The following is a 13,907-nucleotide window of genomic DNA, read 5'->3' on the forward strand; positions in this document are numbered from 1 at the left end:
CCTCGATGTCATCGATCTGGGCCTTGACGCTGAGCGCCGTCTCGTGGACTGCAACGGAGGAGTCCTCCTGGACGCCGAATCTTTTCTCGTCGCTGATGATCCTAACCTCGACGTCGAGTGTCTTGATGGCAGCGACGGAGGGATCTGGTTCGACGTCGCTGATGTTCTAGGCCTTGACGTTGACCGCCGCCAGGTTGACAGCAACGGAGGACTGTGCTTCAACGTTGAACGCCGTACAGACTGTGACGACGGAGATCGGTGTCTCGCAGTTGGCCGGTCCCGCACCTATGGAGAACGACTCCTCGGCGCTGACCACCGCCCGGGTGACGGTGGCGGAGGATTAGTCGCTGACGTACCTCTATGTCTGGAAGACGTTGACGACGACCGATGTTCTTTCGACGGCAAGCCTGCCGTCGATGGGATTGTCCCCAACATTTTCTTCGCCGGTGTTGGCATTCTCGGTGCCGAGCCCGACGCCGATGAGGAGCAGGCTGTTACCTTGCTTCTAGACGATGATCTAGGTCTCTTCTTTTGCCGCACAGGAGACAGGCCTCTAGAGGTGGAAGGTTTACCCTTTTCAGAGAGTCCATAAAGGCGAATCCTTTCCCTCTGTTTGAGAGTCCGTCTTAATAAAGACTGACAGTGTTGACAAGTCTCAGAAGAGTGAGAATCCGGAAGGCAAAGGATACAGACAAAGGGGGAGTCTGTTTTGACCTTCTTCTTACCACAGGAAGGGCATGGATCAAAAAGGGAAGGCATATCAGGTGAAAAACGCCAAACTCTTGAAGAAAAAAAGAGTAAAGAAATACTCCAACAGGTGTAAAATGTCGAAGTATAACGTTTTAGATGAAAAAGGAATACAATATCTGACTGAAAAGTCAAAAATCTGAAAGAGCTGGAACGAACAACTGACCTAACTATCACCCCTAGGGGTCATGGATGTCTTAAAGGCACGGTGCCAGTTTTCGGTTTTCTCTGTATTGGCTTTCAGCTTTCTATGCTATTGAAGTTACAATGCAGCCTATGGGCTAACAATGCCTGCTTTTTCTCTGCAGGGTTATGTTTTCTGCTGTTCATTAAAAACAGTTCAAGTAGCCTTTGGATTTTCCTGCTTTATTTATATAAGTGCAAAGAAATTTTTACAGTATTACTTAGCCTTTTGGGTATGGAAGGCTGCATTGATAATTTAAATTTTTCATATATGACGAAGGAACTTTTCTGAAACGCGTTTGTTGTCCGAAGATTAAAATTGCTACAATGAAGCCCCGAGAGTGCCGTTTTTCCTTCTATGAATACTAAAGGAGGGTTGGAGCGTTTATATATATATATAGAGCTATATATGTGTGTTCATATATCATTTTTATATATTTTCGGGGTCCCCGCGCATGGGCGGGAATATTCAAGTGCTTAAGACTATTGATGAGGATCACCTGGAAGAGAAAAACTCTGTCAAGTTGTAAATTCCATAAAGCACCAGACGTAAGCACATACTCATAGCCCAGTCCTACGCCAACTGCCTCTGCAAACAGTACAAGACTTTTGAACACAGAATGGAAAATGTTTATACTAGTTAACATGTGGTCCCTGGCTCACCTCCATGTGTCCGAAGCATTGCACCAAAGGGACCACTTCCAGCTTATTGATCTCAGCCAAATGCAGGATCTTCTCAATGTCTTGTTCACTATGGAGAAAGTGAAACGTTAGTCACATACAATGGTCACACACACTAGACTGTGTCTCAGTGATTTAACTTCTGCTCAGAACCTCAACTAGAGGATTTGTCCCAGAAAGTGCTAAGTGTGTAACTCAGGAATACTTTAGTCACAGACTGCTCAAATTCATGGCAATGCTTAAATGGTTGGATGTTCAGCAGTAGCTGAAAGAACCTTGTCTCCTTTGCGAATCTACTCATTAACACAATCTGCAGATAAGAGCTTTCGGAAATCAATGGGAGGCCTTTCTCCAGTGAGCCAAGAATATTTTAGGAGTCTCAGACCACACTAAGTATATGCTAAGTCAGTGATAAATACCTAAATAGCTTTTTGTAATCAAGTCTGGGTAGGCAGCAGAATGCATTTAAGCTTATTTGCTTCACCCAGTCTTCTATTTTCTTCAATCTGAAATGCAATAATATTTTGCCTGATGGATTCACTAGAGTAAGTAAATAAATGGTATTGGATAGAAATAATAAAATATATAAATTACAAAATTAGGATATGGGTGAATAAATTATATCATCATCAGTACAGCAAGACATCTGCCTGAGAAACAGCCTATAAAGGGCCAAAAATGTCAGAAGGGAGAGCGGGGGAGGGGGGAGAGAAGCAGGGGTTTTGAGAAAGGAAAAAAAACGGGGGGGGGGGCAGTGACACAAAAAGAGATGAGGGTTAGGGAGGGTTCGGCGATAAACAATTCACATATACCAAGGTGAGACACACAGAAAGACAGGTCCGACGTGGTAGCTAGGCGAGGTGGCCATGATAGTAAACTTCACAGCGTTTGCAGTGAAACAGATCAATGAGCATCGCAGAACCCTCCCTAACCCTCATCTCTTTTTGTGTCCCTGCCCCCCCCCCCCCTGTTTTTTCCTTTCTCCAACTCCCCCCTCCCTCTCCCCTGCTTCCACCCCTGTTCTCCCTTCTGAAATTCTCTGCCCTATATAGGCTATTTCTCAGGCATATATCTAGCTGTCCTGATGATGATCCCCCCCCCACTCTAGCTGGATCGAAATGTCGTCCACAACCACATCTTGACTCTGATTGGGTTATTAGGATTCATGTGAAGCGCAAGATGTTTTTTACTTTGTGACTGTTGTAAATAAGTATCTTGTTGTTGAAGACACTATGGGTGCAAATGCCTGAGGTTTGTAAATCTGGTGATTTCCAACCCTGTTTTCACACACTGCACTTTAGTTATACTTGTTTTTTTTTTTGGATTACTTGTTTAATAAACACATTTTTCCATTTGGATAATACCAACACAGTTCGCAATGTAGTTCTGTGTTACTTTGTTAATATATATTTGTTCTTGGTAGGGACCATTGTTTCTTAAAATACGTTGTATACCCTGGGTCCCTCACGACTTACAGGGTTCCCTTGTTTTTCTGCAAACAATTTAAGATTTTAATCAATAGCTATGTTTGGTGGCAATGTATAGTTACAGGTAGTAAATGTGGATGGCTAGGCTGCCGCCGTGTGAGGTGTATTTAAGCAGAGAGCCAACCAGTCAAAGCAGCCAATACAGTAATTAGTTGATAAAGCAAACTCTTTTAAAATACCTTTTTGTTAATAAACCGAAGCAATCTAATTTGTTCTATATCAATGCACATTACAAGGGATAGCAAAGTGGTCAGGCAGGATCAACCTAACTTGTACCGGTAGAAGTGACAACTATTTACACAGTGGAGTCATTTGAAAGATATCATTTGAAGTTGGGCAGCACCCAGCGAAGTTTGAGAAGGAGAGATGTGAAGGCTCACCGTTGGGCGGTAGTCCAAGAAGGAGAGATACAAAGGCTTATTGTTGGGCGGTTTCCGTCTTTATGGTGTTATGAAAGTGGCATTACAGCAAGAACTTTGAGATTGGGAGCAATAATATATTCATTGTTTATGATGGCTCATAACAAGGATCTTAAAGAGAAGGACGTCAGTTTAACCCATAGGGGGTTTCTTAACATAAACGTCCCATTGTGAAGCTTTTGAACGAGATGCTGCAATTGTTGTATTTTTATGTAATAAAATGTTTCACTTTAGGAAGAATATATATTCAAATGGGCCTTGAGGAAAGTGGTTTTAGACTCTCATACTACCTAAACGGGTCGAGGTAGAACTGTTGCATAGCTATTAGCACTGATCAAATTGTATATGAAGAATGAAATCGTACAGTGATATGAAATAGTGGATATGTGTTTTTGAAGACTAATTTTATTGCTCGTTTTTACATTTCTTCCTTTTTTATGCTTGCTGAATAATTGTATGTGATTTTATGCTTTTTGTGCATTTGACTGTGTTTCTAGACAAAACGACGATTGATAAAATCATTATGATAAATAATTGTACTGAAATTCTAATTGGTTAGGTTTTTGTGCTTCACAGTGTTCAAACAATATATTGAATCACATTGCATAGGCTTATATGTGATTGTGTGACTTGAGGGTATAAATAATATCACCCTGGGGAAGTAGTTTTTATTTCTGTATAGCAATACCCTGTCTCCTTGGTGCAGAGGGATTACTCTTGGCCAGGATTCTCCAACTGTTTCTGTAATTGGAGCTACTTATTCTCAATTAAAATCATTCCAAGTTACCAGTATCATTGTTGTTGTAACTGTGACCATTTCAAGATTACATTAGCGGCCACCATATGCAAAATTACCAGCAGTGATCACACCTCAGTGCATCAGGGCGGGATGTCAGCAATAATGTAAAAAAAGCATTGCCTAGTTGGAATGCCTTTACATGAGTAATACATAACAGCGGTAGCTGCAATGCCCCTGGCACCAAAGTATAATATTAGTAACGAATCGCCTCATTAACACATGATTTATCACCCAAACATCAGCTTTGATTATAATTTGGAAATGTAACCATTGTTTTCCAAACATAATTTATAAAATCTGAAAATGCATGCGTGTCATGAATTCACTTTTTTCAATTTAGCTATGCATATAATAATTAAGCCCAAAAAAAGTCTCCAAATTTTGGAATCTGGGCTACACACTGGAGAGCCACTTAGAAGTAGCTGGAGAACTACATGTTGGAGATACCTGCTCTTGTCAGCTCTTTTGGTGATGCTTTTAAAACCCTCACTGTGTGATAATAGACTTCCTAGCCAATGCCTGTATCTCTGTCGCTTCCTGGGTCTCCTTGCAGAAAAACTTCTCACTCTCACACAAGATCAGGTCTTGCTATACAAATTACTGGAGCATGACATCTAACTCCTACTTTGCCTGAGGAAGCCATGACTGTGCTTTACCTGTAAGCATATGGAGATCTGAGAATCTGGAGCTCCCCATGAAACGGAAACATGTCTTCATACTCTATCAGAAGTCCGGTGGCACCAAGCTTGGCAAAGAGGGGGAACACCTGCAGGACACAACATCAAAGATCAGTGACTGTATCGGCTCAGCCAGTATCCAAGCCACGGATGGCCTGAATCTACTACCATACCTCAAACCTAGGGGCAACTACCTCCCCGCCCGGCAAATATGGAAGCAATGGGATCAAAGGTTACTGATCAGGCATATCAACGCCTGCCACCAGACAGGAAACAGACAGTCAACTGGCTCTAACCCGGACACTTTTTTTTAGCTTGTTTTAAAGCACATAACATGTTGTCTCACAAGGTCAAGGAGCAGAGAAAAGAAAAAGTAAGGATTTTTCATACAATTCAGATTACCAATGCAGCCTCCTACATTAAACTGGGTAAACTGTCGGTTCTTTCAACCCAGGAGCAAAATTATAGAGAACATACCTTCATATTAACATACAGTGCACAACCACCCTGTCAGCGTTGCCACAGGTAGCTCCCTCCCACACGTACCCCACACCTGCTAACTCATTGCAGCATCAGTCAAACATTCAAGGAATGAACCACCTGTGCAAATATGGGCACCGGTGAGCGACCCTTGACCCTGTCCACAGGAAGGTCGTTCTCCACGCCGCACAGCTCCACCAGTTGGTGCCCGTGCTCTCACCCTCGCTGCTGCTGCGAGTTCACGCCAGACCTTTGATCTGCTTCTCCCCTCCCGCCCGCCTGCCGCTTTTCTCTTCATTTTTGTCAGTTTTGGCACTGCATTTCACCTCTCTCACCTCTTTTGCATCTATTTAGACTCTTTCTGCTGCCTGTTTTTCACCCATCTCTTGTTCTTCCGCATTTCTTTCCCCTTCCCACCGCTGCGTTCCTTGTGGCCCCGCCCCCCTTGCTTGGCATTCGCTCCCCCCACCCGCCTCCCAGCAGCTTCTCCCTCCCACCTCCCCTTCTTAATGGCGTCAGATGCGCGGCCGCGCAGCGGACGCACGCAGCGGGCACGCTTATGGCAAGCACGTCCGTGCCTGGACCGCGCCCAGCGCCAGACACCCTGGCCCCCAAGCACGCCACAACACCTGCCACCACTACGACGTCAGCACCCTCCAGGCACTCAACGCCGGCCGATCATACACCTGCTTCCAGGCCACCCCGAAGCGCACCCAAGGACCATTCTCCTGCTGGAGCTGTAGCTTCCCAAGCCTCCAGGCCGCCACCTCGCCCACCAGGGTAGGACACAACCACGTCAGATGCATACTACTCAACACCCGCTCCGCCCGCAAGCACGCCATCGAACTCTGGGACCTACTCGACTCTTCCTCCCCGGACGTCGCCTTCCTGACGGAGACCTGGATAAACCCCACCTCGGCACCCGACATCGCCATAGCCATACCGGACGACTACAAGATCACCCGCAGAGACCGCACCAACGGAGCCGGAGGAGGAATCGCCATCGTCCACAGAAACACCCTCAGAATCTCAGCCAGCACCGACGACACCCTCAGCATCGCCGAACACATGCACTTCCAGATCCACATCGACCCCAACACCCCCCTCAGAGGAACCCTCATCTATAGACCCCCCCCGGCCACAGTTCAGCGACTCCATCACCGACTTCAACAGCACGCACGCCCTCGCATCCACGGACTACATCCTCCTCGGAGACCTGAACTTCCACCTCGAGAACACCAATGACAGCAACTCCACCACCCTGCTCGACAACCTCGCCAACCACGGACTCAAACAGCTCATCACGACTCCCACCTACACCGCCGTACACACGCTCGACCCCATCTTCTCCGCCAGCAACCACGTCACCTTCTGCCACACCACCGAGCACCACTGGACCGACCATCGCTGCATCCACTTCACCTATGAGAAACCCACTACACACCACCACACACAACGGGCCCCCCGCCGCAGCTGGACCAAAAACACCGAAGACCAGATTATCACCACCCTCGCCCAAAACGCATCAACTGACACCACCGACCGCAACCTCAGGCAATGGGTCGACGACTGCGCCAACACTCTCGCCCGATCAAGAAACCCTCTAACAGACGCACCGACAGAAAAGCCATCTGGTTCACTGCCGACCTCCAGGCATCCAAGCAGACCTGCCGAAGGCTCGAGAAGAAGTGGCACCGCAAACAGACGCCGGACAGCAATGCAGTCCACAAGAGCGCCATCCGCAGATACCATCAACTCATCCTTACCACCAAAAGGACCTCCTTCAAGGAACGCATCGACAACAACTCACACAAAAGCAAAGAGCTCTTCAACATCATGAAGGAACTCTCCAACCCCAGCTCCAACTCCAACGACATCCAGACATCACAAAACCTCTGTGACTCCCTAGCCACTTTCTTCCACCGCAAGATCGCAGACATCCATGACAGCTTCAACAAGGCCCCAACGACAGCCACCGACACCTCAGACCCACCGCCCCCCAGCCACACCGACCCCCTGCTCTCCTGGACACACGACAACGACACCATCACAACTCTGGCTCACCGTAGAGACCCCTGCCCACACCACATCTTCAACTAAGCAAGCTCCACCATCGCACCCTATCTCCGCAAGATCATCAACAACTCCTTCGAGACCGCCACCTTCCCAGAGAGCTGGAAGCACGCCGAGATCAACGCTTTACTCAAGAAACCCAAGGCAGACCCGAAGGACCTCAAGAACTTCAGGCCCATCTCCCTACTCCCGTTCCCGACGAAAGTCATCGAGAAGATTGTCAACAAGCAACCGACCTCCTTCCTCTAAGAAAACAGCATCCTGGACCCGTCCCAATCCGGATTCCGCAGCAACCACAGCACCGAAACAGCCCTCATCGCCGCCACCGACGGATAAACCGCGGCCCTCATCCTCCTGGACCTTTCGGCCGCCTTCGACACCGTCTACTACCACACCCTTCGCACACGCCTCCACAACGCAGGAATCCGCAACAAAGCTCTGGACTGGACCTCCTCCTTCCTCCCCGGCAGAACCCAGTGTGTACGCCTCCCTCCATTCCGATCTAAAGACACCAAGATCATCTGTGGCATACCCCAAGGATCGTCCCTCAGCCCAACACTCTTCAACGTCTACATGGCACCGCTCGCCAACATCGTCCGATCGCACAACCTCAACATCATCTCATACGCGACGACACACAGCTGATCGTCTCCCTCACCAAAGCCCCCACCACCGCCAAAACCAACCTCCACAAAGGAATGAAGACCGTCGCCGAATGGATGAAGAACAGCCGCCTGAAGCTGAACTCAGACAAGACGGAGGTCCTCATCCTCGGCTCCACTCCCTCCGCCTGGGACGACTCCTGGTGACCGGCCGCGCAGGGAGCTGCACTGACGCCCACCGACCACGCACGCAACCTGGGGTTCATCCTGGACTCATCGCTGTCAATGACCGAGCAAGTCAACGCCGTCTCCTCCTCCTGCTTCAACACCCTCCGCATGCTCGCCAAGATCTACAGATGGATCCCCACCGAAACCAGAAGGACGGTCACCCAGGCCCTCGTCAGCAGCAGACTGGACTACGGCAATGCCCTCTACGTGGGAACCTCGGCCAAACTCCAGAAAGGCCACAACGCATACAGAACGCCTCTGCACGCCTTATCCTCGACATCCCCTGCCACAGCCACATCACATCCCAACTGAGAGATCTGCACTGGCTCCTCGTCAACAAGAGGATCACCTTCAATCTCCTCACACATGCTCACAAAGCACTCCACAAGACGGGACCAGCATACCTCAACGAGCGACTCACCTTCTATACCCACAAACCGCCAGCTACGCTCCGCTGACCTCGCCCTCGCCACGGTCCCCCGCATCCGACAAGCGACCGCCAGCAGCAGATCATTCTCCTACCTCGCCTCCAAGACATGGAACGCCCTCCCAATCCACCTGCGGCAGACCCAGGACCTGCTGACCTTCAGGAGACTCCTCAAGACCTGGCTGTTCGAGCAGTAGCAGCACCCCCCCAGCGCCTTGAGACCCTCACGGGTGAGTAGTGCGCTCTACAAATGCATTGATTGATTGATTGATTGATTGATGGTGGATCCCGCAGCCTGGGAAGGAGCCATTACTGCATCTCCCAGCTCCAGCTCCTCATCTGACATTAGCCTCTCCAACATATCCCCCAAGCCTCTAAGTCGTGTTCTGCGTTTTTGTCATTGTGACCCAAGCGTGAACAATGCTCCTCAGCCACATCCCATTCATTCAAATAAGCTCTTCATTTATTCAGCCTAGAGGTGGGGGGTGGGGGCTGTGGGGTGTGTTCAGTGTATTGCAAAGCGGCACTTAGCCTGCACAAGTCTCAGGAGGGCAAATCTGTGTTGCATACGGGACCCGGTCTTGGGGGCTGGGAGAATGCCCAGAAGACAATGTTTAACTGAAGCCCCAACATGGACCCCTGTAACATCCAGCAGCACATGCAATACTTCTGTCCAGTATATCTTAAGCCGGGCACAATCCCAAGTCATGTGGAGAAACGTTGTTTGCTCTATACCACACTGAGGGCATGTCAAGGGTGCGCTGCGTTAAAACTTGATAATCGCTGAGGTGTCATATATGTGCAATGTTCATAATATAATTGCAAGAGTGTAAAGCAGTCGTTACTAACTACCCATGTGCAAAAGATAATAATCAGACCGTGTCAGGCTTGACTATGGCAGCGCTAAGAACACATGTAAGCACAAAGGGCTTGCATGTGTTTTGTCCGTTGCCATAGTCAAGCTTCTCTACTTGCTCCTTTGACTACCTTCTCACAATGGCTGCTCTGATTCATACCAAAACCAGAACACATGCCTATTCATCCAGTGTTTGGTGGTCCATTTAGATGTTTTTGACTTTCTTGAGCAAACATTAGATGGCTGGTTCATCCCTGTCTAATGCTCGATGAGAACAATTTAGTAGCTATCCTGTGTTGGTCTAAAGGTGCTCTGCTCTCGGGAATGAAAGGCCTGAACCTATGACTTCCTATCCTCTGCCTGATACTGACAGGGCTCTTTCTCTGCCCAAAGAAGTATGTCTCCTAGAGTTCTCCTTCTGCTCCGAAAACTCCACCAGCTCCCCCTTACTCTCGGTCAGGTTCAGAAGGTTTTAATGCAGACACTATCAACTGAATTGCCTGTAAGAGCAACTACCTCTTTCTCTTTTTTTCTCTCTCTCCATTTATTAGTAGTTCCCTTTCTAAACTTCTCTAACCTCCCTCTGACTTCCCAAGCACTCGCACATGGATATCAATTAGGGATAGTCACGGAAGGCTGCTGCCATCCCTGGCTTGCCTTTTGGTGGTGATCCTAGTGCTGCATTTGCTGACCTTTGATTTCAAGGGTCATGCAGGCAAACAGGGCTCTAAGCGTCATGTTTACTTTTAGTACCATTCCCATAACTCTTCAGAAGCCAACAAGAGACTGTTGATGAGTTATGGGGAAGACAAGCAGTCAACCCTGTTACCTCTGGGGGGGGTCAATGGCCGTTTGAGGTCTCTTCGGCTATCCCATATATGTATGGGATAGCATAAATATTTTAATATTTTAGTGAACCAACGCCTTTAACTTGCTGTTGCTCTGGCTTTTTGCTTTTTTCAGGACCTGTGGTTTTGACCCAGAGCCTTCTCTCTGCCAGAACTCCTTGTAACTCCCAAAGAGTTTTTATTTCCCAAGACATCCAATATCTGGCCCTACAAAACCCCCAATGATGCTACAAATCTCTTTCTTAATGATTACCAGAACATTGTCATACTCTGATTCTTGAGCACTGCTCTCTAACACTTCATACAACCCTTCTTTACATCTAAAAGCCCTTCCTCTCTGACTCAATGATCTGCTTATTTCATCTTCGTACACCCATCTTTAGAGCCTACTTCTTCTCCATCTTTCTGCTCCTCACAGTCACCATCCTAGATGACTCGCTTAGATGATTTACCCACTGCCTATCTTTGATCCTCATTTTGCATATCCTTGGGTGCCTTTTCTCTAATGTCAATTTATCTCACAGCACTCTCGTGCTCACGTTCCTCTAACAACTGTGGAATAACATGCACGGACACATGCCTGCCTATCTCATGAAAGAGGCGTTCTCTACATTAACCGGGGTGTCTCACCTGTTCAAAATAGGATACTTTGGGGGCAGCCCCCTTGAGGTCCAGGTGGACAAGTCTCTTCTGTCTGAAGCCTTCAGGGGCTGGTTGAACACTATCAACTGGTGGCAGATCCTCCTTTGCATTAGGAGCCTCTTCCTTTGGGGGTTGAGGAGGGAGTTCCTTCCTCTCCTCATCATGTACAGCATCAATGGCTGGGGTTTTCTCCCAAAATAAATCCTGAGTTTTTTTTGGTTTGGGAACCTGTACATCTTCCAACCTAGGAAGCCGCACAATATTTGAGGACCTGTACAAAAGAAGACAAACAAAAAGTGTCACAAATAAGTGCATCACTCCCAAAAGAAAAGTGTAAACTATGCAGCAACAGCAGAGGAAAGAATAAGATGGAGTGGTATATGAAACATTTCTTCAGTAGATCCAGATCTACATGAGATTATGCAGTCACTAGTGAACCAAGATTTAATGTCACAACCACAGGCCGATAATATATGCTATTGCTATTCTACTATCACCATCAGCACCTGCATGTCTTTTATAAAATCTTGGTTTTCAGATCACTGAAAGCTCGATATATTTCTATTTTCAGGGTCACAAACGAAGGACTCATCCTTGACTCAAAGGAGGGAGGATCAACCCTGGATTTCCCAGCAAATTGCCTTTAGTGAGTGTGAAAGATTTTCGTACTGAAACACCAAGCACGAGGGAACAATAAGATACACAAAACTCTGAGGGCACTTATGGATGGAAGTCAGGCATATAAAAGTTTAGTGCAAAATGGTGCATGGCTATACTTTTTATAGCACATTCTTCCAAAATTATTTATGAATAATATGTTCAGGTTGTAAACACAATTCTAAAGGGGAACTAAAAAAAAAGAAATTCAAAGTCCGCCACAGCAGCCAAAATCAGTGTTCCTCTGAAAAAGCAAATACATTCTGGTGGACATCAGAAGATTGTTCAGTGTACATAAACTCCTAGATTACCACCTAGCCTTTGGCCACTTAAATTAGAAGAAGAAGCTCCAGTACCTTCAGCCTCGGTCCTTAATCCTGGATTTTATTTCAACACTAACCTGTCTCTGACAAGCCGAATAAAGAAGCTGTCAACCACAAGATGCCTTCTTTTGAGACTGTTACATATGATTCTACCACATTTATCAGCAAAGACAAGTCCCTTGGTGGTTCAGGTGTCTATACTGAGTCTCCCTAGTTACTGCAACTCTTAACACTTCCCAAGTCTGATTATGCGGTTGCAAAGAATACAAAATGTTGCTGCGAAGCTGCCCTACAAAGCCCTCAAATCACTTTGGCCACTGGTGCACTGAAGGATCAAAACAGGATACCGGTTGAAAGAGGATACTTTTGAAGGCCATGTGACCATTCTTTCGAGCTTTGAACTGCCTGGGGACGGTCTATATTCAATATAAAATTCAATACTATTGTCCCACTTGAAAGTTAAGATCAGCCACTGACTTCATAACTAGGGTCCTCCAAAATAAGCAAACTAGGTCCAGTGGACGCACTTTCTCTGTGATGGAAACTAAGACTTGGAACACCCTGCCCTTCTATTTAAGATTTGAAACTAAGATATTCACGCAAGTCATTAAAAACTAGCTGCACACACTATAACATATACTTTAAATATTGTACCAGAAGATATAAGGTAAATGCTACTTACCAGTATGCATCTGTTCTTGGCATGTAGGGCTGCTGCAGTCACATTATTGCATTAGATCGCCGCCTAGTGTTGGGTCTGGATGTTGCACGTTGTTGTCTTGGAAGAGTCTTCGAGGTCTCACGAGATAGGTGACTCCTCCCCTGGACTACAGTGCGCATGGACAGCACCTCCATCGTCAGATTGTTTTTTCGCCATTGTGGCAAAGATGGAGGATAGTAATAGAAAGAAAGGTGTCCATGTAAATGTATCTAAGTAAGATAGTACTGCAACTGCGCTCGGCACCAGGGAGGAGGGTGGGCATGTGACTGCAGCAGCTCTACATGCCAAGAACAGATGCATACTGGTAAGTAGCATTTACCGTTCGAGGCATATGAGCTGCTGCAGTCACATTATTGCATAGACTGTATAGCAGTTCCTCCTCTAGTGGTGGTTACCGGTGTCAGTTGCAGTAGTCTGGAAAAGTGTTTTAAGGACAGCCTGACCTACAGAAGCTTGTTGTTTGGCTTGCACATCAACACAATAGTGTTTAGTGAAGGTATGTATGGTAGACCATGTAGCTGCCTTACAAATGTCTTCTAAGGGAATATTCCCTAGAAAAGCCATGGATGCCCCCATTTTGCGCGTGGAATGTGCTCTTGGGGGAATAGTTAATGTGCGTTTAGCTTTTTGATAACATATTTGTATGCACTTAACTATCCATCTGGCTATCCATGCCTTTGAAATAGGGTTACCCTTATGAGTTTGACAGAAAGACACAAACAATTGTTTTGTATTCCTAAATGGTTTAGTTCTGTCTATGTAGTAGAGTAGAGCCCTTCTGACATCCAGTGTGTGGAGTGCTCTTTCAGCTACTGACTGTGGTTTTTGAAAAAAGACAGGTAACTCAATTGATTGGTTAATGTGACAACTAGTTATGACCTTTGGTAGGAATTTAGGGTTTGTTCTGAGAACTACCTTATGTTGTAATCTCGTTGTTAATATATATAGTTGGTATGTTCCATCACCCCTTTTCCCAACCAGTAAGTGGTATGATCCGAGGAAGCTCACCTCAGAATGTTCAGGTGAGCTCCTGGCTTTGTGAGAGCGGATGGTCAAG

General features: G+C 46.8%; 1 protein-coding gene across 2 annotated transcripts in view; it reads right to left on the bottom strand.

Moving 5' to 3' along the window:
* The window catches only part of LOC146796740 (hexosaminidase D-like), a 326,342-nt gene that overhangs the window by 167,864 nt on the left and 144,571 nt on the right, over positions 1 to 13,907 (bottom strand). For both annotated transcript variants that reach the window (XM_085629431.1, XM_085629430.1), the window contains exons 3-5: positions 11,138 to 11,420; positions 4,973 to 5,082; positions 1,594 to 1,681 (exon numbers count right to left, since the gene is read on the bottom strand). In XM_085629431.1, the coding sequence (XP_085485557.1) occupies positions 1,594 to 1,681; positions 4,973 to 5,082; positions 11,138 to 11,420 (481 nt within the window). The remainder of the gene's footprint in view (positions 1 to 1,593; positions 1,682 to 4,972; positions 5,083 to 11,137; positions 11,421 to 13,907) is intronic.

This window comes from Triturus cristatus, chromosome 10 (assembly GCF_964204655.1).
Source record: "Triturus cristatus chromosome 10, aTriCri1.1, whole genome shotgun sequence".
NCBI lineage: Eukaryota > Metazoa > Chordata > Amphibia > Caudata > Salamandridae > Triturus > Triturus cristatus.